At 38.8% G+C, this 24,582-nt stretch overlaps 1 protein-coding gene across 3 annotated transcripts in view; it reads left to right on the forward strand.

The window, feature by feature from the left end:
- Cntnap4 (contactin associated protein family member 4) overlaps positions 1-24,582 on the forward strand; it is a 353,495-nt gene that overhangs the window by 79,125 nt on the left and 249,788 nt on the right. For all 3 annotated transcript variants that reach the window (XM_031341494.1, XM_031341492.1, XM_031341493.1), the window contains exon 3: positions 11,501-11,694. In XM_031341494.1, the coding sequence (XP_031197354.1) occupies positions 11,501-11,694 (194 nt within the window). The remainder of the gene's footprint in view (positions 1-11,500; positions 11,695-24,582) is intronic.

Below are 24,582 nucleotides of genomic sequence, written 5' to 3' on the forward strand. Positions count from 1 at the left end.
GACAAGTATTATAATGGGCTTAGAAAGTAAAACATGGGCAGGTCCTGTTCATCATCTGACTTTCTAGACACCATGTACTCAAAACCATTTTCCCCCAAACTGCTAATCTAAATAAGACAAAACTTGATGTGGTAAAAATAAAAACAGATTAAGGCACAGTATAAGGGTTTTCTGTAGCTGTATTAGGCCTCTGGAGGAAATTTGCCTGTCCTAAAATGGGAAAATCAAATACATAAATCAAATTGCCTGAACAGAGAAAGGATATAAATATTTACTTTTCAATCCTCTGAATTATTAAAGATTTCAGAAATGTTTGATCTGGCAAGACAAAAAGTAGGGCTGAAAGTCAGTCTGCCAATTTGCTGTGAGGCAAAATTGATAGACAACAAAGGACTCGGGCCTAGGAGAACTTAGTGACATATTATTAATTCAGGGCCCTGCTGGGGAGATGAAGGGAGAAAGCCTCTCATTTCCATTGTATCCAGAATTCAAAAAACAAAACTGTGGATACATCTGTGAGATGTAATTTTGAGTAACAAAACTGGGTAGCTGTGAGCTGATTGGTTGGCTGTGAGACTGAGATCTCAGCCAATTGTTGAGATTTTCCATTTGAGTGCACCATTGAAAAGCATTCTGTGCTTTAATTGAATTTAGGCCCAACTTGTATGAGTTTAAACATTCAGGCCCATAGGGCTGCAATTTTACTTTATTCCATTATTTAGAAATGCCGTCATAAGCTATGTAACATTTTGGTCAACAACACATGGTGGTGGTACTCCTAGTCTGAGTTGCCTAGTCCAGGCAGTCCGGCTAGGGAAAAAGGACCCAAACGCAGGTAACAGAGTCAGAGATAGTCCCCACTCCAATTGTTAGGGGACCTACATGAAGACCTAGCTGCATATCTGCTACAAATTTATAGAGGGGCTAGGTCCAGCCCCTGTGTGCTCTTTGGCTGGTGGTTTAGTCTCTGAGCCCCCATAGGCTCAGGTTAGTTAGAAGACTTCTGTAGATCTTCTTGTGGTGTCCTTGACCCCTCCAGCTTGTTCAATCCTATGCCCAACTCTTCCACAAGACTCCCTGAGCTCTGCCTGATGTTTGGCTGTGGGTCTCTGCATCTCTTTCCGTATGGTGCTGGGTGAAGTCTCTCAGAAGACAGTTATACTAGTCTTCTGTCTGCAGTCATAGTATAGGATCATTAATAGTGTCAGAAGTTGTCTCTCTCACATGGGATGGATTTCAAGTTGAGCCAGTCATTAGTTGACTATTCCCTCAATCTCTGCTCCATTTCTAGGATGGGGATCCTGTGTGGGGAAGGGGTGCTGCAGAGATCTGAGAATGATAATGGAAATAGATGGCGTTATTTCTGGGATTAGCTGGAGACCTGGGACAGGAAGGCTTCGAGAATCTATAGGAGTGACCCTAGCTGAGACTCCTAGCAGCTGGGGATATAGAGACTGAAGTGACCACCTCCCATAGCTAGATGGAACTTCCAGTAGAGAGAGTCCCACCCACAAAAACTTTGACTCAAAATTTGTCCTGCCTACACAACGCATGGGGATAAAGATCTATTTAAAAGAGGATGTCAGGAGATGCAAGCCTCTGGGAGCAGGTGAGCTTTGAGTAGTCTTGAAGACAGAGTTCATGATGGACAGTTTATTCAGAGAACAGCAAGAAGACCTCTGTCAGTGGAAAGGAAAAAGTTGATGTCTCAGTCTGTTTTCTGTTGGTGTAACATAATACTACAGACCATGGAATTGAATAAAGAAAAATGTGTGACCTTGCAAGTCTTGTGGCTAGGAAATCTGAGAATATGGTATTACCATCTTCTTGTTGTCTGGCAGAAATATTCCTGCATCATGGTATAGTGGATGAGAAGCACATTGTAAGACTGAGTTAGTAAATCAATTTGGTGTGTGTGTGTGTGTGTGTGTGTGTGTGTGTGTGTGTATGTGTGTGTATGAATTTCCTCTGGTGTGGGTGCTATCATGAACTCTTTTGAAGCCTCAACCTTATCCTAATGCCCTTCCTAAGATTTCATCTCTAAACATAAATTTTGCGATTATGTTTCCAACATAGGAACTTCAAGGGGACACATTCAAACTTTAGCAGTTGGGAAGGAAAAGAAAATGGTGAGTGGGAGGGGTTGAAGGAAAGCAGTTTCCAATAGAACCTTAAGCTCCTGTGACTTTGTCTTTCACTCTGTGTGAGATCAAGGGTGGTATTGAGTTCAGGGGTAGTATTTAGACATATTGTGTAGAGAAGAGAGTCTCAGTGGACAAAGACTGGAAGAGGAAGATGGTTGGTGGTTATTGCAGGAATCCAGGATAGCGCAATGAGGCTTGAGCCAAGGAAGCATTTGTGAAGGTTCTGGGAGCGAAGAATTACCAGTATCCTCTAGTGCTTCAGGTATATGATGTAAGGGAAGGAAGGAATCAAATATTACTCCATTTATTTATTTATTTATTTATTTATTTATTTATTTATTATTTATTTATTTATTTATTTTCATCCCAAGGAACTGGAAGGAGAGACTTGGAGTGACCACATTAGGCAAATGTGTAGAGTAAAAAGGTAGGTGAGAGATTGAAGATGTAATCAAAGAAAGAGTAAAATTTACAGGTGATGTGTGGGCAGATGTATAAATTGGTTAAAAGAGCACAGAACATAAATAGAAAGAGAATAAATAAGGCTGAGGGCTGAGACTTGGAGATACTCAGTTGTGGGAGACAAAAAGAAGAAGGAAGGCTGATGGTGTGAGTTGGACTCCTTTGGATCGACATCATGGAAGGAGAGAACTGACCCTGCAAGCTGCCCTCTGCCCGCTATGTAAGGAGTATACTATATGACATATGTATCCTATGGCAAGCACTCCTTCCTGCCCCAACCCCAACACATATATAAATACATACCTACATATAAATAAATGCAAATTAAAAGGAAGAATGAACAATGATGAGCTTGAAAAGGAACAGTCTGTAATCTAGGAGGAGATTTAGGGGTTCACTCCTGCAGGGGCTAAGTAAAGGAAATACACTAAGACACAGAAGATAACCCAAGGATGGCAGTCTCCATAAACTCAAGGAGGAGGAGGATTGACATCTGGCTATTGCATTAGAGGACCTGGTGTCCTTTGGTTACTTGAATATGAACATTTTCAGATGCATGTCTGGGAGGAGATGTCTGATTGTAGCTGGCATAAGATCGGATGTGGTGAGGAAAGTTTCAAGTGATAAGGATAACAGCAACATGCTGATTAACAATGTGTGTGCTGGTTAGGGATATAGTCTGTTCTAGAGAACAAACACAATGATGAACTAGGGTTTGTGGAGGGGGGAGAGGTAGAAGAGAAGGTGGAAGAGGAGGAAGAAGAAGAAGATGAGAAGGATGGCAGAGTATGAGGAGGGAAGAGGAGGGAAGGAGGAAGAGAGAAGAGAAGAAGGTAGAGGAGCAAATGGAGGAGGAGGAGGCAGCAGCAGGGGCAGAGGCAGCTGTAGCAGTGGTCCTGAGTAGCTTCTGTTAAAGTAAAGGGCAATGCACAGCTCATGAAAACAAAAGTGCACTGAGCTGACCAAGGGCTCATCATTAGAACCTGGTCTTGTATTCTCTTATTTCCTCTGCTTCTCTGCTGGCCACGCTTGGTTAGGCTTCCTGCAAGTTATTTCAATGTCTTTTTAACCCCTCTTCTCGCCAGCATACAAATACCTTCTTTAATAGTTCCCTCAACACTCTAGCATTGTTCTATTGACCTGGTCCAGGTCATCTGCCCACTCCAGAAATAGTCTGAGACCAGAGTAGGCAAGATCTGGCAGTAAACTCAAGAAGAGATCACCAGCAATATATACTTCATAAGCAAAGTGTTTTTTTTTTCTTCCTGGGGCCATGGGGAGAACTACTTTGCTGTGAAAAGACTTTAAATGGTGTTCCCTGGCCAGCACACTATTTAATGGAACCAGACAAAAAGTGGTACCATGTTCTTTCTATTCTCTATTATTATTTTTTCTTTTTTTGGGAAATTTAATGTCAAATTCAAATGAACCAGGCAAATGGGGATTCTTGGGGGAAATATAGGTGAGATCCCATCTGGAAAAAAGAAGTAATTATCTTTGAAGGAAACCTTCCTCTGACAATTTTAATTAATCCAATTATTTTCTAGAAGTTTAGATGTCCTAATAGTGGCTGGCAGTATCACTCAACGGTGGTCACTTGTGCATTGTGTCCTTGAACGTCTGTGTCCTGCATTCTCATCTCTTGAGAAAGAAGACTGACTCACCCTCTCTCTGTAGTTTATACTCTCCTGCTTGAGACCCAAATGCATTCATTTGTCATGTTACCTCCGCTAAGAATCCATGAAGTGACTGCTCTGCCATTTCTAATATGAGTAGGGAACGGACTACATTCTCACCTATATTACCTGGCTGTAACCAAGAGAATACTTTCCTTTCATTTTCCTGTAATCTAAGATGTTCCTCCAAGCTCAGCACTAGATGCTGATGATTGGACATTGGACATATAAGGCTTAGTAAACATAACTCAGCCAGTCAGACTACTTACAATTAACTTACGCTGACTAGTATTTCATCATATTATTAGGATAAAGTGTATTATTGTGAGTCAAGTTCAGTTATAATTACTCCAGGGGCAAAATAAAATAAAATAAAATAAAATAAAATAAAATAAAATGAAAGAAGAAATAAAGAAAAAAGGGGTTTGGTTTTTAAAGTGTCATACAGAGGCTAGAATGCTTTTAAAAATAGAAACTATTTTTTTCTATTTTTTAATTAAATTTTTTACACTCTGAATTTTATCCCCCCTTCTGATCCACCCTCCGACTGTTCCACATCTCTTTCCTCCTCCCCATCCCTCGTCTCCACGTGAATGTCCCCAATCCCCACTCCACCTGATCTCTAAACTCCCTGGGGCCTCCAGTCTCTTGAGGGTTAGGTGCATCATCTCTGAATTGTCAGAGACCCAGAAGTCCTCTACTATATGTGTGTTGGGGGCTTCACATCAGCTGGTGTATGCTGTCTGTTTAGTGGTCCAGTGTTTGAGAAATCTCAGGGGTCCAGATTAATTGAGACTGCTGGTCCTCCTACAGGATCGTCCTTCTCCTCAGCTTCTCTTAGCCTTCTCTAATTCAACAATAGGGGTCAGCTGCTTCTGTCCATTGGTTGGGTGCAAATATCTGCATCTGACTCTTTCAGCTGCTTGTTGGATCTTAGAAACTAATTTTTCATTTTAAATTAAAATGGCATTGCCTAATATTGGGAAAATTTATTATTCTTTCTAATATTTTCAAGTTTTATTTGAAGAAATGTGAAAACATAGGTCATTTCATTTGATAATTTTGATAATGAAGTATAACATAGTTGCAAATTTTGAAAATTCCCCTTGAGAGCTTATTATAGAATATACACTGGATACTTTTTAGTTTGCTTGTCTGTCATTATACTTAATAGGAACATGTGCTCCAGGGACAGGTTCTGTGGGAATCTAAAAGTGGTAGGTAACCCATCCAAGAGCTGCTTTGTTATGCAATCATTTAGTCACTAAACAGTTTTAAATACCTTTATGCATTCACTGAGAATTTAATATAATACTTCAATCATATTTTGCCCTCCAACAACTTGTCCCATGTCCATTCTCCCCTTTCTTAATCAACCTCCTGAACTTTGTATTTTCACTCTCTTTTTATAACCATCAAGTGCAATTTGTGCTGCTTGTATACTCTTGGATGTGGGGCCGTCCTCTGTAGCATGGTGGATCTACTTGGCGCCCATCTTTAAAGAAAACTGATTTTCCCTCTCTGAATAACTTTCCCTTGCCACTGCTTTTTTAGCTAGGGATAGGACTTCATGGCCACCCTTGTCTTCCACGTTAGGGTCTTGACTGGTTTAAGCTCGTGTAGGTTCTGTGAGCTCTGTCACAGACAATGTGAGTTTATACATGCAGTCACCGTGCTGGGACTGGAAAATGATGTTTAATCCAACCAACTCCTAATGGCTCACTGCTGTACTTACAGACCAGCTAGTGCACCTTTCCACTGTCACCAGTGAAGCTTCTTTCTGCAGTAGACGGCGATTAGCACAGAGACCCTCAACGACTCAAGGTGTAGAGAACAGAGACTTCCGAGTGCTCAGCCCTAAGTGAAAAATCTATATCCCATCTTTTCCTTCCAGTGCTTCAGGGACCATAGTGGAAAAGGGGCTAGAAAGATTGTAAGCAATAAACAGAGAATAACCACATGTTTACTGGCCTGATGTTTTACTATAGATAATATCTTTTATTTAAAATTTCTTGGAAATTACATACTTGTACACAATGTATCTTGATATTGTACACAATATCTATTACTCTACTCCTACCCTTCCAATTTTTTTTGGGGGGGGTCACTAGCACCTCCCTTCCCTTAAAGCCACTAAGTCGAGTTACGGCTGTCCTTATGGATGTGGATGGAAGGGGTATAGGGAATGTCTCAATGGCCATGCTCCCAAAGAAAAGTGACTCTCTCATCCACAGCAGCCATCCACTGCCAATTGTTTCTCAGGTTGGTGTGGTCATCAGTAGCCCGTCCCTTACTCATGCTAGAATTTTTAACTGTGCAGTTCTTATGCAGGTCTTGTGCAGGTAATCACACCTGCCGTGAACTCATACACGCAACAGCCATGTCATATTCAGGAGACAGAATTTAACAGCACTTTCCTCATTCCCAAGATCTATTACTATTCTTGCCCCATCTTCCATAGAGTTTTCTGAGCGTTGCAGGTGGGGGTTTATATAGATGTCCTGTCTACAGCTGAGGACTCAGTGTAGCTCAGTCTCAGTGTTTGGACAGTTATGAGGGCCCATTTTAACCACTACTCACTGCAAAAAGAAGAGCAAGATTGAGAGCAAACTGCCTTATACATATTTATGTTCATATCCTTAGATTTGTGAGGTCAGTAAACATCTTTAAAGCTCAGCTTTTATTGTGACAACAATTCTTTGCTTGGAGTCAATAGCAATAACAACGGTTTTGCCACTCAGAAAGTTACAGCCAGCTTATACCGTCACAATTTCTGAATGTGGGGAAATCAATAGGTACTTCATCATGAAGTACCTATTGAATTCTCATGGTGGTACTATAATATTTAGGAATCCTATTAAGGGGTGGGAGTGGGGGGCCGAGAGCTGACCTTAAAATATGAGTTTCCAAGTTGTCCTCTGAACAGTCCAGAAATGTTTCTAGGTGCTGTAGAGATGGATCAGTGATTGCGGTTCTTGCAGAAGACATATCTTTGAGTCTAGTGCCCACATCTGGTGGTTCCCAACAGCCTGTCAAGCTAGCTCTAGGGTATCCAGCACCATTCTTTTGACCTCTGTGGTCACCTATGTGACCTATTCCATCCCCATATGTGATGTACAGTTATATACTGAGGCACACATGCATACACACCTACACACACACACACACACACACACACACACACACACACACACACACACACGTAAATATGTTTAAAAAGAAAAAGAAGAGAAATGCTTCCATCTGAAGCACATGGAAGACTTGATTATGCTAAATCTCAGTAGGGATTTAGCTGACTGGATGAGGCTGAAGAAACAGAGAGATAGGGTTGAGAAAGGAAGCCTGTGATGTGGAGAGAGAAAGAGAAATGAAAGGATAAGACTCTTCGGCAGGTTAACCTCAGTAGCCAGAATAGATGGCGTTAGAACAAGACGGTCTTTAGTTTCATAGGTATTGGCTTACTGCGATGTTGAATATATTAGCATATTAAAAGCACATTAAGGACAAATAACACTTGACTAGCAGCTGAAAGGTTTAGTTAATAAACAAAATAAAGAATTCATTACAGTGTTTTATTTATAGTCATCAAGACTTTTCAATTTAATGGAGTTAGCCATCACTTTCTCCATTACAAAAAAGTAGCTGTGCTGATGGTTTGTCTCCAGGAGGCTAGATAGATGGGTGATGGCCAGAGGGCTGGTGCAGTGTGACCCTCAGCGGAGGTGCCATTTGTAGCAATGCCATCACTGTTCCTCTCTGCCATCAAAGGCTGCTAAGATCAGTCAGTAATGGAGCCATTTCTATCTTAAATTTTCCCCGTTGCTACTCAACATTTTTCTTAAAGTTTTAACAAGCACATTCCATCATGTACCACACTGCAGAGCCTCACAGCTTAAAACCCAACGGGAATCTTTCCATCCCCCGTGGCTGACTTATCCTACTGAAATTACTTGGTAAAGCCTGGGAGCATCAGAATTTCCATTACTTTATCAGTGTACCTTGTTAATGAGATAGCTTAATTTGCATACCAGTAGTACCTTTTCACCACAGGTAAGAAATTGAAATGTTCAAGGTCAATTAACTGCCAATGTTTCAAGTCAGCTTGTGGGGCTGTAACTTGGAGTGATGCTGGGGAGAAGGAGTGGTCACTCGTGGAGTTCCTCTTACTCCTGATGAGAATTGATGATCCAATTTTAACCCACCTGGATCACGCAAACACTTTTTCCTTGCTTTGCATCTCTCTTGTTTGCTTTTTAAATGCAGGATTATAAGGATGTCCTGAAATACTACAGAAACACTGTGATATTCCTGATGAAAAAAATCCCAAAATAACCTCATTATGGCTTTCAGATCATTAAAATTAGCTAGAAAGAGCAACATGCAAAATTGTCAGCGTTTTCTTGGAGGTATAAGCTAATAGAGATAAAATTCTGGATGCAGAACTTTCGAGCTAAGATGCCTGTGGGTACCCCTCTTCCCTAAGTTTTCACTGTGAAAGATGATAAAAATTTAGAAAGATTTGCAATTACAGTAATAAGAGGAACCAAGATGCCTTGATTAAATCCAGCTCTACAAAGACTTTCAGCTTCCAAGCTTTTGATAGGCCTTGAGGGGGAGAAAAGATGGGATGGGAAGTAGATAGAAATAGTCACCTAGTCATTATTCCCACCATGCACCTGTATTTAAAACAAAACAAAACAAAACTACAAAACAAAATATGGTCCATTATAAGCAAGGAGGGAGGTTGCTGTCATACCCTGATAGCTAAAGATTTGTGATCGTCACCCTACTCCTTTTTTTATGTATTCTGGGACCTACAGGTTCTTACTGTCATATCTGAAAAGGAGAGATACCCATATGTCTCTGTTGACAGCACCTGCCTCCTCATTGAATCCCAGGGGATGAAGAAGTATGGAGAAAGTGCTGGCTCGGATGTAAAAATGATGTGATAGGAGCACTTTTCACCAATGGTTCAGGACTCCCTAAGATGTCTATGGCAAAATTCTACAGAGGGTGTGCTGCAGATCTCTCGAGAACAATTCCTATATAGAAGATAGTCTATGAGAGTAGAGGCAACACTTGTGGGCAACAGGCAGCAGGACCAGATGTACAGCATTGGGCCACCCCAAGTTCAATGCAGTCCATGACTATCCCATAAGATCTCTTGCTTCAAGTGTGAATAACATTTTACTCTAATCTAAACAAGGTTACTGGGATTAGAGACCAAGATAATTCTATACCCAAGCCACATTTCTGAAAGTATTAGTTAATTGTGTATATGGTGTGTGTGTGTGTGTGTGTGTGTGTGTGTGTGTATGTATGTGTGTGTGTTGTGGGGTATGTGTATGCTGTAGTGTCCATATGAAGGTTGTAGGACAACCTCAGGTGTCGGTCCTCACCTTCCCACCTTGCTTGAGACAGGGTCTCTTGTTCAATGTTGTGTAGAACAGACTAGCTGGCCTATAAGCTTCTAGGCATTCTTTTGTCTCTGTCTTGGAATAAAAGAAGAGGGCTACCATTCCTATATTTATGTGCACTGAACCTCAGGACTTTGCTTTTGTGTGACAAGTGTTTTAATTAGTGAGCCATCTCCTCATCCCACAAGTCCTAAGTGTTAAGATTAAACACAGAGAAAATTAAAAAAAAAACTATACCAACAAATATTATATACTATATACATATACGCACATACACACACACACACACACACACACACACACACACATATATTTCTTCTTGGATAATCTAAGGAAGAATTCATCTCATTTTCAGTATATATATATATATATTATATATATATATATATATAATATATATATATATATATGGCTTATGAAAGGTTGGCAGTTTGCTTCCACTCTATTTTATAGAGGAGAATACTATTATACATAATGGTTTGCCCCCAAAACAAAACAAAACAAAACAAAGAAAAAGCCAGGGAAATATGAAAAGTATATATTCTTTATGAATTAATTTTTAAATGATATATATGTGTGGGTGTCTCTCTGTATGTGCATGCTTGTAAACATGAATACAGTGCCTACAGGGGTCAGATCTCCTGGGCCTGGAACTACAGGCCAGGCAAGTGTTGAGCTCTAAGCTCGAGTCCTCTGCTGAGCCATCATCTTTCTTATCCCAAATTACCTAGCTCTTAAAACAGTATAGTATAGTAAATATTGGGCATTATATCCAAAGGCAAACTAGAATTATTAAGATGCCACTAATAGAGGACATTGCTATAATTTTTTAAATGCTATTTTTGAATCCTTTTAGAGATCTTGACAAATGATCAGTCTGTTTGCCTTAGAACAACTGGTTATGTTTATGTCCCAGCCAATTCCGTTATTGGTTTCTAACCATCTGGGACAGCATGCTTCAACTCTAATTATAGGGAAACCTGGAACCATGTGGCTAGAAACAACCCCTTTAGTCCAGAATTTCTTCTAGAGAAATTAGTTCACTGGAAGCCGAAAAACCTAGTTAACTTCATCATAGCAGCCATACACAAACCTTTTGTTATAGCTCCAGCTTGTTATGCTGTCTTGGGGTGGTGCTATTCCACTAGATCCTGTCTGGTAGCCTTCAGAGTTGTAGCTTTCCCCCCGCCCCCTTACCAAACCCAGTCCATTCCCCCATTATATAGAACTCTCCATATTTTCTTATGTTATGGTTCCCTTGTACAGTGTCTTACCATGAACAATTTATTTTTGGTTATGTTTTAATAATACTTTTCAATCTATCCCTCTCGTGAGTCTGCAAACACCTTGCCCATCTTTGTTATCTAACCATTGACAATGGCATCACAACATGACCAAGCATAGTTTGCTAAATCTGCCAACACCAAACTTTCTTCTTTTTGTTTTGTCTCTGGGCAGAGAGAGATCAAAGGCCACACACCATTACCCAGCTGTGCCTGTGGGCAGTAAACACTCTAGCATGAAATGATGGCATGGATTTCCACACAAAACATTTAAAAATATTCAGTGAGACCTCCTACTTCTCTCCAGTGCTTAGAAACTTCTAAGTGCCTCTAAATGAACACAAGCAGCACATGTCTAGCCTTGTGTACTACATTTCTGCTTGCCTACATTTTGCTATAATTATGAAGCATTTCACATCCTGGAAGTCGTTCTGAATCCATACAGTCTACTGTCATTTCCATTTCATTTGTGGATTTTTAATGCCTTCTTTCCCAATGTTCTTCTATTTTTGCTAAAGGAGCTGGTGGCTGGTCCCCATTTGTGTCCAACAAATACCAGTGGCTGCAGATTGACCTAGGAGAGAGGATGGAAATCACGTCTGTGGCCACCCAAGGTGGATATGGCAGCTCCAACTGGGTGACCAGCTATCTCCTGATGTTCAGTGACAGTGGAAGGAACTGGAAGCAATATAGACAAGAAGACAGCATCTGGGTATGTTTCCTTCGTAAAAGATACGGCCTCTCGGGATCAGAAGCACATCCATCCATTCCTGGGGCTTGTTAATCAGTCTCTCATATAAAGTGGCCATTGAACATTCAGGGTGACCCTGATACCATCTCTTAAGGGAAAATATTCATGGCTAATCTATGAACATACTAAGGGCAAATTCCTGAGAAGGTGAAAAAGTCCCATGAGCCCACTAAACCGTGTGGAAATGGAAGAAGTTAGACTTGTATAAAAATTTATGTTTGTAAGATAACATGGCACTTATATATTGTCTTTGGAACCAGTCAAAAGTATTTATTTTATTTGGCCTGATGACTGAGATTTCTAAAACTTTTTCTCTTGAATATAGAGAGAACCTCTAATATAGAGAGCTATGTCTGAAGTTGAAGGGTTGTGTATACATGTGTGTACATGTATATATGCGTGAGTGATTTACAGTGTTACATATATCAGTTGCATGCACACATACACACACCATTAAAGAGTGTGTTGATGGAGTATTTTGGTGGCTCTATAAGACAGAGAGCAGGAAAGAGGTGGGTTGTGATAAAGTGAAGCCATTGTTTTTTGCCGTGCCTGCATATCCCTTGGTAGAGGAAGCTAAAGGAAGTTTGCTTGATGATAAAGAGAGATGAATTTTTTGTCAGTATAGAAGCACGTTTTGGCTCTTATGTGAGCCAGAGACGACACACCGCAATCAAAAAATTGTTCTCCCATTGCCCAGTTCCCGCCCCCCAGCTGAGTTGCTGTAATCTGAGAAAATGAGTAACTTAATGAAGCATCCTCAGTACACGGGTAATTTGGAAGCCTGTTTGGGCACATGATGATCATTTTCTTTGACCTGTCAGTTGCTGCTCTTTTCAAACTCTTTGGAATCAGTTACACATTATAAACTCATTGAAAAAACGGACTGCGTTTTTGCTCCCCTCTGTGTCTGGAAAGCTCCTGGTTGTCATTAGGTGTGTGTTTATTGATGAAAATTGAATTGAGGAGAAGTACGTATAGTTTTTTTTTTTTTTCTGTAGAGAGAACAGTAGGCTGGAAGCCGTTGCTTGTGAGTGTTTTTTTTTTTTTCCTTCACTTTACATCCCAATCGCTGTCACCACTGCTGGTGCTTTTTCCCACAGTCCCTCCCCCACACCCTTCTCCTATGAAAGAGAGCATTTTTAATTATCATTATTATTGCAAATAATAATTACTATTAGGAAACCTGCTTTAAAATCAAAAGCAAGCTGAAGCCACGTGTAAGAGTGGAAACCAAACCCCACACAACTGGGTACTGTGGCTCAGTTAATTCCATGGGAAGCACTCAAGCAAAAGCCAAAATTAATAGTAACGATGAACCAATATGTCAAAGCTTAGCGAGGTCTTTACTTTAACTAGATGTTTGGATCTTTTACTCTTTTTCTAAATTAAGAGTTATATTTTAAACTGGGTAAGTAGTGGCTACTGCCTGCAAGTATTTAGCTGCACTAATTAAAAATGTATAGTTTGGGCTTTGTTTTTATATTGTGGACATGATGTGTTTCTGTTTATTAGACATGGAAAAAGTGACATGGAGGTATTGCTATTTCCTTATTTAGTATTGTTCAAGGTTTTTATAGTATAAGTTTTTAGGATGAAATGGCAGTGACACTTTTTTATTTTCTAATCTAAACCACAGAGGGCAAAAGACAAGTTACACAAAACTGTTAAGGCAACATTGGTCTCCAGACCACATTGTAACCTACTGACCTTTCCATAGGCTCTCCATCTTCAGTGTGAGTTGCCTGTTAATAAATTCTGTAACTCTCAGACTTACCTGAGCACCTTCAAAGCCAAACATTCCAGTTCCTGGAATGTTGCAAATATATATTGAATGAATGAATGAATATATGAATGAAACAAACATTTTGTAGTATATTCTTTTTTTTTGTTTTGGTTTTTGGTTTTTTTGAGACAGGGTTTCTCTGTATAGCTCTAGCTGTCCTGGAACTCACTCTGTAGACCAGGTTGGCCTCAAACTCAGAAATCCTCCTGCCTCTGCCTGCCAAGTGCTGGGTTTAAAGGCGTGAGCCACCACCACCTGGCAAGTATTGTATATTCTTCTCATTACTCCAGGTAATATTGATTCTCTCCTGTATCCATTAGTTCTTCCTTTGAGCTTATCTATCATCTGTCTATCTGCCTATCATATATTTAATCTGTCCATCCATCCATCCATCCATAAATCCATCCATCTATCCATCCATCTATCTATCCATCTACCCATCATCTATCTAGTGTCTATCAATCAATCCATCAGTCTATCTGCTTGTCTATCAATCTATCCATCTGCATATCTGTCTGTCTGTCTATCTATCTATCTATCTATCTATCTATCTATCTATCTATCTATCTACCTTTCTATCTATCATCTGTCTAATCTATCTATCTGTCTGTCTATCACGTATCTCAACCTACACTTAATATCAATACTTTTTATTTGTATTTGTATACTTACATTTGTATACATCTGCCTTTTTTTATAGTTTGTTTGGTTGTTTTTTTAATATTTTTTTTATTAGATGTTTTCCTTATTTACAATATCTCTTTTTCCAGGTTCCAGGTTTTTGGGGGGCAAAATAAAATAAAATAAAATAACAAAAACTAAAACAAACCCCTGTTCCCTCCCCCCTCCCCCTGCTCACCACCCCACCCCCTCCTGCTTACTGGCCCTGGCATTCCCCTACACTGGGACATAGAACAGGTCAGAACCTTGGTGGTCACAGACAACATGTTCTCTCCCTCCTCTCCCACCATAATTATTTCATCTTTCCTCTAAGCACTGTAGTGGAGCCTTGTCTGAGGTTCTGTAGTTACCAAGGCAGGGGAAGTGAGGATGCTTAATGCCTGGGCTCTGGAATTTTCCACCTAGAAGAACTTAAACTATTGCAACTTAAGCTTTTTAAGTAGAAGAGCAATCTTGAATTTATATACACAGTAAGGAACTTAACCTTTTGCCGTTCCACAAATGCACATTTCCTAAGTTGGTTTTTGAGGTTTTTCTTCAGTTTTTTTTCTAGCTATTATGGGATGTATGCCAATTATACAAAAGTGCCAATTTCCTTTAATGGCTTTACAGTCTGTTTCGGATGTTACAAATAAATCTATGAGAGAAAGTAAAGAAATGCATAAGGCATTATACAAGTCTGTGGCAGGAAAAGGAAGGAAGACAAGTGTTATTGGTTTAGAAAAAATATAATAAAACAAACCAATAAAACCTTCCAACATGGTGTGAAACACCCAAGTAAAAGTTCTTCACTTCTTTAGGTTGACCTCCCTTCAGTCTTCAGAAAGAGCAATGACTTCTTCTCTACACTCAGAAGAACTAACAAATTTCTCTCTGCTTCTTACAAAGAATCATGTAGAAGAATAAGAAGGCATTTTGTTTATCATCTATACAGATAATTAATAAAAATATAAACTTGATAGGCATGTGATATATTAAAAACACATTAAAGGATTTCTTCAGAATAAAATTCATAGTCTAATGCCCATCAGATATAATTTCTCTAAATTGCTTGGCTGGATGGTACATAAATATTTTATGAAAATTTAGAAAATGTGGGCCATTAAACTCGTTCCCTTAATTTGAAGACAAAATAAAGTCCCTCAGCATTTTCAGGATGCAAAGACTCTTTTCAGCGAGTGTGTCACAAGGAATGAAAAGTTACATGCAAGATATAATTTTCACTCATTTAAGAACAATTGCAGAAATATGAAACCAACGTCTTAGACATTTTTACATTTTTAGTAAGGCAATGAGTAAAAAAAAAAAAAAAAAAAAAAACAAACAAACAAAAAAAAAAACAAAAAAAACCCCAAAAAACCTACACCCAAGTTCTCCCATGTTTTTTATAATTTATTTATTCTGATATGTACTCAATATTTTCTTGCTTACTACACTTTCCAGAAATGGGTGTGGCCAGGGTATTTTTGTTTTGTTTTTTGCTTTTTTGTTTTTGTTTTTGTTTTTTTTTCAAGACAGGGTTTCTCTATGTAGCCTTGGCTGTCCTGGAACTCTCTCTATAGACCAGGCTGGCCTTGAACTCAGAAATCCGCCTGCCTCTCTCTCCCAAGTGCTAGGATTAAAGACGTGCGCCACCACTGCCTGGCTCATAAGAGAAGCTTTTTAGAAGATTTATATTTAAGAAAATTTTGTGTATGTGTGTGTGCCTGTTGTAGTTACACAATCATGCAGTTCCCACAAAGGCCAGAAGAGGCTGATAGATTCTTTAGAGCTATAGTTCAAGGCAATTGTAGACTGCCTGACTACTAGGGTCTGAAGTTGGGTCTTCTAGAAGAGCAGTAGGTACTCTTAACTGCTGAGCTATCTCTCCAGCCCCTTAAAAAGTATACATACGCACGTACGTACATGCATACATACATACAAGTTAGTTTATGTGTACCACATGTCTCTCAGAGCCCGTGGAGGACAGATGCAGACAACATATCCTCGGGAGCTGGGAGTTGCAGGTGTTGGGTTCTGGTAACTGAGGAGCCATCAGTGTTCTTAACTTTTGAGCTATCTCTCCATAAAACAAACATTTAAGTCTGAACAGAGACTTGGTGGTTTGAGTGAAGGAAAGATGGACATCTTTTAAGGCCTTTTGAGACTCGCCAACCAGAAAGAGTATTATTGGAGCTTCTATTTAGAGTTACCAGCAACAACTAGGCCATATGAGATGAAATCTAAAATCTTGACATTGTTAGCACCAACAAGCTTTAATGAACCGAACTAACTGACCAGGACAAGTGGAGAGTGGCCCCCATGAGCAGGAAAATAATGATTTTTAATGATTTTTGTGAACTTCAAAAATATCTTTTTCAAATAAAGTATTTAAAAATATTTTCTTCCTTTCTCGTTCTTTTTTCTTCCTTTCTCTTCCTTCCTTCACCCCTCTCTCTTTCTCTTTCTTTTTTTCCTTCTTTCTTTTTCTTTTCCTTCTCTCTTTCCTTCTTTTTATTGAAATAGTCTCATTATATAACTCCATGGTCTGGAACTCAGTATATACATCAAGCTAGCTTCTAGCCTCCCAAGTGATTAAAGATGTGAGTTGCCCACACCTCTCCTATCCTCATTGTATTCTAAAATTAGCCTATCTTCATTTCTCACTCTCATTTTTATATTTTAATTTATTCTCTGCATGTGTTTGTGTGTGTACATCTATATGAATGTATGTCATGTGTGCATAGGAGCCCCTGGAGGCAAGAACAGGACATCAATCTTTTAGAGTCGGAGTTACAAATAGCTATGGTCCTCCCGATGTGGCTGCTGGGAATCAATCTCTGGTTTCTATGCAAGAATAGCAAGAGCTCTCAAGAGCTGAGCCTTCTCTCCAGCCCCATATCTTTGTGTCTGAATGAGCAGTGTCATGGTTCTGGGTGGAAAACACAAAAACCTCATGACTAGTGTAGCCATTTCTACAGAATACCACTTGTCACAAAATATTGAAGCCATTATAATCACTGTGAATTATTGCTATGGCAACTCCATAAGTCAGACAAGATGGAGATACTGGCAAACCTTTTTTTTTTTTTTTTTTTTTTTTTTTTTTTTTTTTTTTTTTTTTTTTTTTTTTTTAGCATGAATCTGTTTCATGACAAATTAATAAGTGGCCCCAGGGATGAAGGACATTGTGAAAACCTAGATGGGTGTGTCCTCCTTCAAAGTGGCATTTCCCCTAACCCTTTTTCTGGGCTAAGTCCTTATTCTAGTGACCTAACCCTGCTGAAGTACCCCGTGGTGGTACAGAGCACAGCAGTACTACTGCCTCTGTGGGTTCCAACACTTCCAGTTGTCACCTTCAGGCACTGTAGACCCTGGCTGATGCCTTTGGGTACCGCAAGCTGCACTGCTTTCCATGACACGAATCCTACAAAGTTGCTTTTAATTAAAGCCTACATTATTAGCCTGTATCTGCAGGAAGTTTCTCTCTTATATTTCCAGAAAAGTATGAATTCTCTGCCCTTTGCAATGATTAACCTAGCACTCTGTGGTGAAAAGGTGGTTGGGCTTTTTTTTAAATTGTGGTTAGGACAATTAATATGAAATTTATCCTCTTAACAAAGTTTTAAGTGTGCAGTGAAGTATTGCTCATTATAAGCACTGTGGAGAACAGCTGCTCTTTAGGGTTAATTATTTTTGTAACTGTAGCATTCTACCTGTGGAGCAGTGCCTATTCTTCACCAGTTTCTCATTTCCTAGGGACCATTTCAGGCTATTCAGATAAGGGGAATCTTATGGTATTTGTCCCAGGGATAGTTTAGTTTACTCATTCTACTTCTTCATAGCTTCATCTATTTTAGGAAAAAACTCATTTCTTATACTTTTTAAATATTAATTTTTCATTGTCCTTAAGAATTTCATATATAGATGCAATGAAATATGATACTATCCCTATTTTCTTATCCCTAGCTCTCTCCAAAATACCTCAATCCCTCCCCAACGTCATATACTCTTTTTTTAAATAACTCCATCCAATTAATGCATCTCAGATGTGTGTTTGTGTGTGTGTGTGTGTGTGTGTGTGTGTGTGTCAGGGGGCATCCACTGGGGCATGGGAAATCTCCCAGGGGCTGCAAATTCAAAATGAATGATGCTTCCCCCGAGCACCTGTCATCTTCCAATAACAACTCCTTTAGTAAAGGATAGGGCCTGGAGGTGACCTCCCCCCATTTATGTCAACATTTTGGCTGGTTTGATCTTATGCAGATCTTGTGCAGGTACCCCTAACTGGTACGAGCTCATCAGTGCAGTGATCATGTTAAGTCTCAAAGTTTGTCTTCTTAGTACCCCTCCCTGTCATCTTTGACCTTCCCATTTTATGCATTAATATGTCTATGGATAGTTAGGTTGGTTGGTCCCTCAGTACCTGGATGTGAATATTGCAGCCTTAAATGCTACATAGCATTTGTGACCTTGATTTTAACTCATTTGGACTAGTACTTGGGAATAGGCTTGCTGGGCAACATGGTATTTCTACCTCTAACCTTCTGAGGAACCTCCATGTTAGACATTGCTTTCCATAGCACCCTACACCATTTTGAATTCTCACTGTAGAAAGAACCCAATGATATTCAAGGATTCCAAGGTCTGTAGATCTTTGCCATCGCTTCTGTCCCCATTTGCTTTACAACAACATCCTAATGGGTGCCAGTTGGTATCTAATTGTGAATTTGCTTTGCGTTTTTCTTGATGGCTAACATTGTTGAGGATGTATATGCATATATAGGACACAAGAAAATAGGCTTTTATGTGCTCCAGATAAGTGAGTGTGGATTACCTTAAAAATTGCAAGGTGTTTAAGGACGTCTTCATGTGCCTTCACTACACTTTTGTTATATATTTAGCTTCTTTTTAAATTTGTTTGATACAGTCTCACTATACATCCCAGGCTAGCCTCCAGCTTACCACTGTCCTGTCTCAGCATCCAGAAGGTCAGGATTATATATACAAACTATCATGAGTAGTTTGGACTTAGTCTCCGTTCACTGACAATGACTAGTGCAAGGTGAAGGTCACTGTCATCAACAATAAAACACCTCATTTACTAAAATCAAAAAGAATAAAATACTTAAAATAGATTTAATGAAAGGGGGAAAGGACGCTGTATACTGAAAGCTGTTAAAACATTCCTGAAGAATCAATGAAGACAGAAATGGATAAAAAGTTGTACATAGATGATAATAGTTGACATTTTCACAATGTCTACACACAATATTGTTGAACATGATATACACATTTTCTGTAATTTCTACCAATTTCTCAAGTGCATATTTTATCAAAATAGTTAAAAAATGTAGAATTCACATTGGAACCTTAAAGGGCCCTGCTTAAAAAAACTGGATGCATCACACTTCCTGATTTCAAAACATGATATAAGGCTCCAGTAATTGAACCAGAATGATATTGGCATACATTTAGACCTATAGGTAATAGAACAGACCAGAATCCAGGAATAAACCCATGCACTTGTGGTGAACTGTGGTATCACAAGACGATTAGGCTCTACTATAGGTATGCGAATAGTTCTGGGACATTGGATATGGACACACAAAATAGTCAAACTAGGGGTCTGTAGAGATGACTCAGCAGTTGAGAGCATGCACTGCTCTTGCAGATGACCCAAGATTGGTTCCTAGCAAACTGTTAACTGACTCACAACTGCTTATAATTCTTACTACAGAGGATTTGTTCATCCACAACCATAACTGTCATCCACACCCAGGTTCACACACTCACAAACGGACATACCCATACATATGATTAAAAGTAGAATAAAATCTTTTCAAAAAATGGAAATTGGGCTTTTATCTTATACCACATAAAATAAAATTAAAGTGGAATAGTAACTGATACATTAAGCCCTACACCAACAGAACTGCCAGAAGAGAACATATAGGTGTGTGTGTGTGTGTGTGTGTGTGTGTGACCCATCACATTGATTTAGAGTGTGAATGACTTCTTTAGATATGAAGTAAAGTCATAGGCATGAAATAGACATATAAATAAATTGAAGTAAAAGCTTTCTTTTGCTGGAGGAGGTGATTAGTGGACTGAAAGTATATCTTACAAAATGGGAGAGAATAATTTGATTACCATTATCCAGCAAGGTATAAGCATTTCTGTATTCTCTGAGGTGGTTTCTGCCATGAGTCGGGGCAGCAATTGCTAGGCAACTTCTCTGCTCAGTGCTCAGTTCTACTTTAACCCTTGAACTTTGTTCACCTTTTGTAGCTTGCTGTATTAGTTCCTCTTATAAATTTCCATGGGGGCATACATGATTGGAATTTTATAACTATATATGTAGTACACCAGGAATCTTTAGCAACCCCTATAAGCCGTTAATAAGCAAATACAATGACATAAGACAAATGGTATTTGTTTAACCTTCCTTGGATCCATCTGTCTCTCAGCGAGGAAATAACATGTGTTTGAAGAGTGATTAGAGTAAGCAGGAGGCTTGATTTGGTACCCCCTCAAAGTGTATGCTCCATCAAGAGCATCCTGAAATCATTGATCAGAGAATAACCAGTCTGCAAAGCAGGATGACTCGTGCCTCCTGTTTGACCATACAACAGTTCAGTGATGGCAGTATCCCCCCGCCTCCTCCTTCTGTCCTCTCATCATTGCTCTGATGCAATGTGTCAGATGTCTGCCTCTGGCATTTTTCATTCTCCAGCCCCAGGTGGCTACACTTGGCGTTTTTCCCCTCTTGGAAGCATTTCTGTCCTTTTGAAATGTGTTTTCATTATTTCATTTGACCTAGGGAGAGTGACTACCTTAGCCTTTCTTTGCTGGTTTTCCATTTTTGATTTTCAAAGTCATCAAATATGATTTCATTAGAGAATAAAAAATTACATAAATCAGAATGGGGCACTAAGATTTAGAACTGACATCCTTATATTTCTATAAGAACACCTTTATGTTTTATTCTAAGAACATCATCTGATTTTTTTTAGTTAAAGATAGCAAAGTAATATAGTAATAAAATTAATTTTAAAATCACTAATTTATCTTCCTCTTCATCTTCTTCTTTTTTATGAGACAAGGTTTTTCTATGTAGCGCTGGCTGTCCTGGAACTCTCTTTGTACCCTAGGTTAGCTTTTACAGATCTGCCTACTTTTGTTTCCCAAGTGCTGGGATTAAATGTGTGTACTGCCACCACCCAGCTAATTTGTCTTCTTGTATATGAATATATAAGTAGGTAGGCAATATGAAAGGAGTATGCAGTCCATATTTTTCTGTTTTGTTTTTTATTTTTATGAGACAGAGTCTTTGTAGCTCAAGCTAGCCTGCAACTGTGACAATCCCCTTGCCTCAGCCTCCCATGTGCTGCGGTAATAGGCACAAGGCACCATGTTTGGCTTGCATATATAGCTCAACCATTAACATGAATAAATATCAAGGAAACAATTATAATATAATACATATTAATATATATTTTATATATAAATAAAAGAAGTATGATATACAATGTTACTAAATTATGTAAGAGATGATAATGGAGTACAAGGCCCATCTTTTGAACAGAACATGCTACAGTTCTGCTCACTGTACATACAAAGGAGACAGTTACACCCTGTACCTAAAATAATGCCCCAACTGAGATCATTGCAAATTTCATATAGAAAAATTTCACAAGAAATTAACTATGCTAATTAACCAAATAATGACACCAAGGAGGATCTCAATTATGAAAAGATGTAATATCCTAGAGCACACTGATATTATTATAGGAAAACATCATAGATAATTATGACGAACAGTCACCATCAAGTCTAAATATATGCTTAATGGTTTCAGTAAGACAGACAGAAAATACACAAGGAGGGCCAGCAAGATGGTTCATCAGGTAATGGTACCTGCTGCAAAGGTTGATGGCCTGAGTGCCATCCTCAGTGTTCACCTAATAAAAGGGGAGAACACATTCCTTCAAGTTGTCCTATGACCTCTACGTGTATACTAGGGCAAATGTGTACCCATACTCACATCTCTCTCTCTCTCTCTTTCTCTCTCTCTCTCTCTCTCTCTCTCTCTCTCTCACACACACACACACACATACACACACACTAAATAAATAAATAAATGTGAAATCATTCACCAGGCAAATGTGAATTAGTCAATATGGACCTAGATAAGCTGTAGCCTTTTAGGAAACCAGTAACTTTTTTGAAACAAAATAGATTTTCAATAACTAATTAAATAGGTTACACTATTTATATACAGGAGAAATCATAAGTAGAAAATACAGAGCAATATAAAGATGAACATATAATACTAGAATGGCTTTTCCTTCTACACAATAGAACTAAATTTGGATAGTATAGAGTAAAATGTAAGAATATACAGTATTTAGAGATCTGCATGAAAAATTGAACAAAGACAGTAAACAAAAGAGTTTGTGGGAAAGTGTACAAGCCAGCTATGACTGCCCTGGTTCTCATTCGGCAGCCACGTTTGGTTAGGATTGTCATTCTGACTGGCTTTGATTGAATAGGCTCCATTCAGCCACGGGTTCATTTAGATTTAAATAGTGAAAAGGGACATCCAATAATAATGGATGTCCAGAGAGGATGAATCTCTTCTAACTGTTCCAGTGACTTCTGAGATAAGCACATTTTCTATGGACAAGCCCAAATGGATGTAGCCACCTCAGATGAAGAAATCCCTCTGTTTCATGGGGTCTAAGGCTCTTTTATATAGGGAGTTGTGGGACCCCTCAAGGTCAAGTCATTAACTTATATAAACTTGCTCTCTAGTTGGCCACATCTCACGAAGGACAGCCACGTAGAAGCCTCTGATTCCAGGTCACGTCTCCGGTTCCTAAATTTTCCTGTTGTCCTGTTTTGATTTCCCTGGAGATTGAGTGGAGGTTTGAGCATGGGCACTTGTAGTTTAAAACACATATAGCTAGGTCATTCCAATTTGCAGAAAATCAGGGGGAAATTTAGGTTACTCAGTACATTTGAGAATGAGCAACAGATCTTTAATTGTGGAAAAGCACAGCAGTAGGTGTTAAATCATCGAAGATCCAGCACATACCTAAATGCTCCCTAAGTTAGAGTTGTGAGGACTTGCCTAAAGATCAAGAACAAGAGCAAACTATATACCAAATGTTAACTTTGTTCTTCCATAAGCAAAGACCAATTTCTTTAAATTCTAAAGGTAGGTTATTTAATACACTAGCCACTAACCACATGCTTACTCTAATAAAATTAATTAATATGAAACAAACATTTAAAATACAGCAAAGAAGATAGCAGAGGGATAGAATGTGTCTAGTATGAGGGAGGACCTGGGTTCAATCCCAAGCACCAAGAAAGAATGAGGTTGCATCAGCTCACATCAGCCATATTTAAGGCTCTGCATAGCTATGTTAGAATATCTGTGCTAGTCTATCAATTCAGTTATGGAATATTTCTGTTATTATATGAAATTTTCTTATGGGTCCATACACATAATATAATAAAAGATTTTATCTTATTGCACAGGCATGAAATAGTCTAAAAATTAATGACAAAAATAAAGCTTCAATTTTCTTTTTTTTAAATGGTAAAGTTACAAATAGGCAACTTATAAAAAGAAACAGTAGCATGTAATTTACAAAAGTATCTTTGTCTTTATTAAAATTGACACGATGTTTTCTAAAAGATTGGAATGTTTGAGAATGTTTGACACCCCAAAATACTGTATTTTTAAGTTTGAACAGTTAGGCATTTAGGATAGCCATTTCCCCTTGAACTACAGCATCCAACTCATAGTATTATATAGAGCGTGAACTAAATAGTAGCAACATAATATTGATCCTAGCAGCAGATCATTGATTTATGTAAACTGCAGCACCTCCTCAGCGATAGAGTACTATGTACCCATTAAAAATAGGTAATGAAATAGGTAATATTGTCTAATTTTTGAGACTGATGCCAAAATTGGAGGTGAGGTGCCATCTAGTACCACAGATGGTTTAGAGACTGTGAGAAGAACATATATACTCTTTGTGAAAGAACATACTCTTTCACTGAAAGAGTAAGTAAGGACTATATTTATAAATGATTTCAAATGGGATAAAACTAGCAGGAAGCAAAAGAAAAAAAGGAGATGGAGAGAAGAAAAGACAGCAAGCTATAAAATATTCAAGAGAAGCAGTCACCGTAATGAGAATAAGTTTATTTAATTATGGGGGCTGAGGTAGATCATGGTCTGATGGCTCCAGGCTGAGAAATCTGAGAAGTTGATGATGGGTTGCAGTTTGAGTCTACAGTCCCAAAAATCAGGAGCTAGAATGGTTTTAGGCAAAAACAAAAAGGGTGTGTGTGTGTGTGTGTGTGTGTGTGTGTGTGTGTGA

The sequence above is a fragment of the Mastomys coucha genome, unplaced genomic scaffold, assembly GCF_008632895.1.
Source record: "Mastomys coucha isolate ucsf_1 unplaced genomic scaffold, UCSF_Mcou_1 pScaffold22, whole genome shotgun sequence".
Taxonomy (NCBI): domain Eukaryota; kingdom Metazoa; phylum Chordata; class Mammalia; order Rodentia; family Muridae; genus Mastomys; species Mastomys coucha.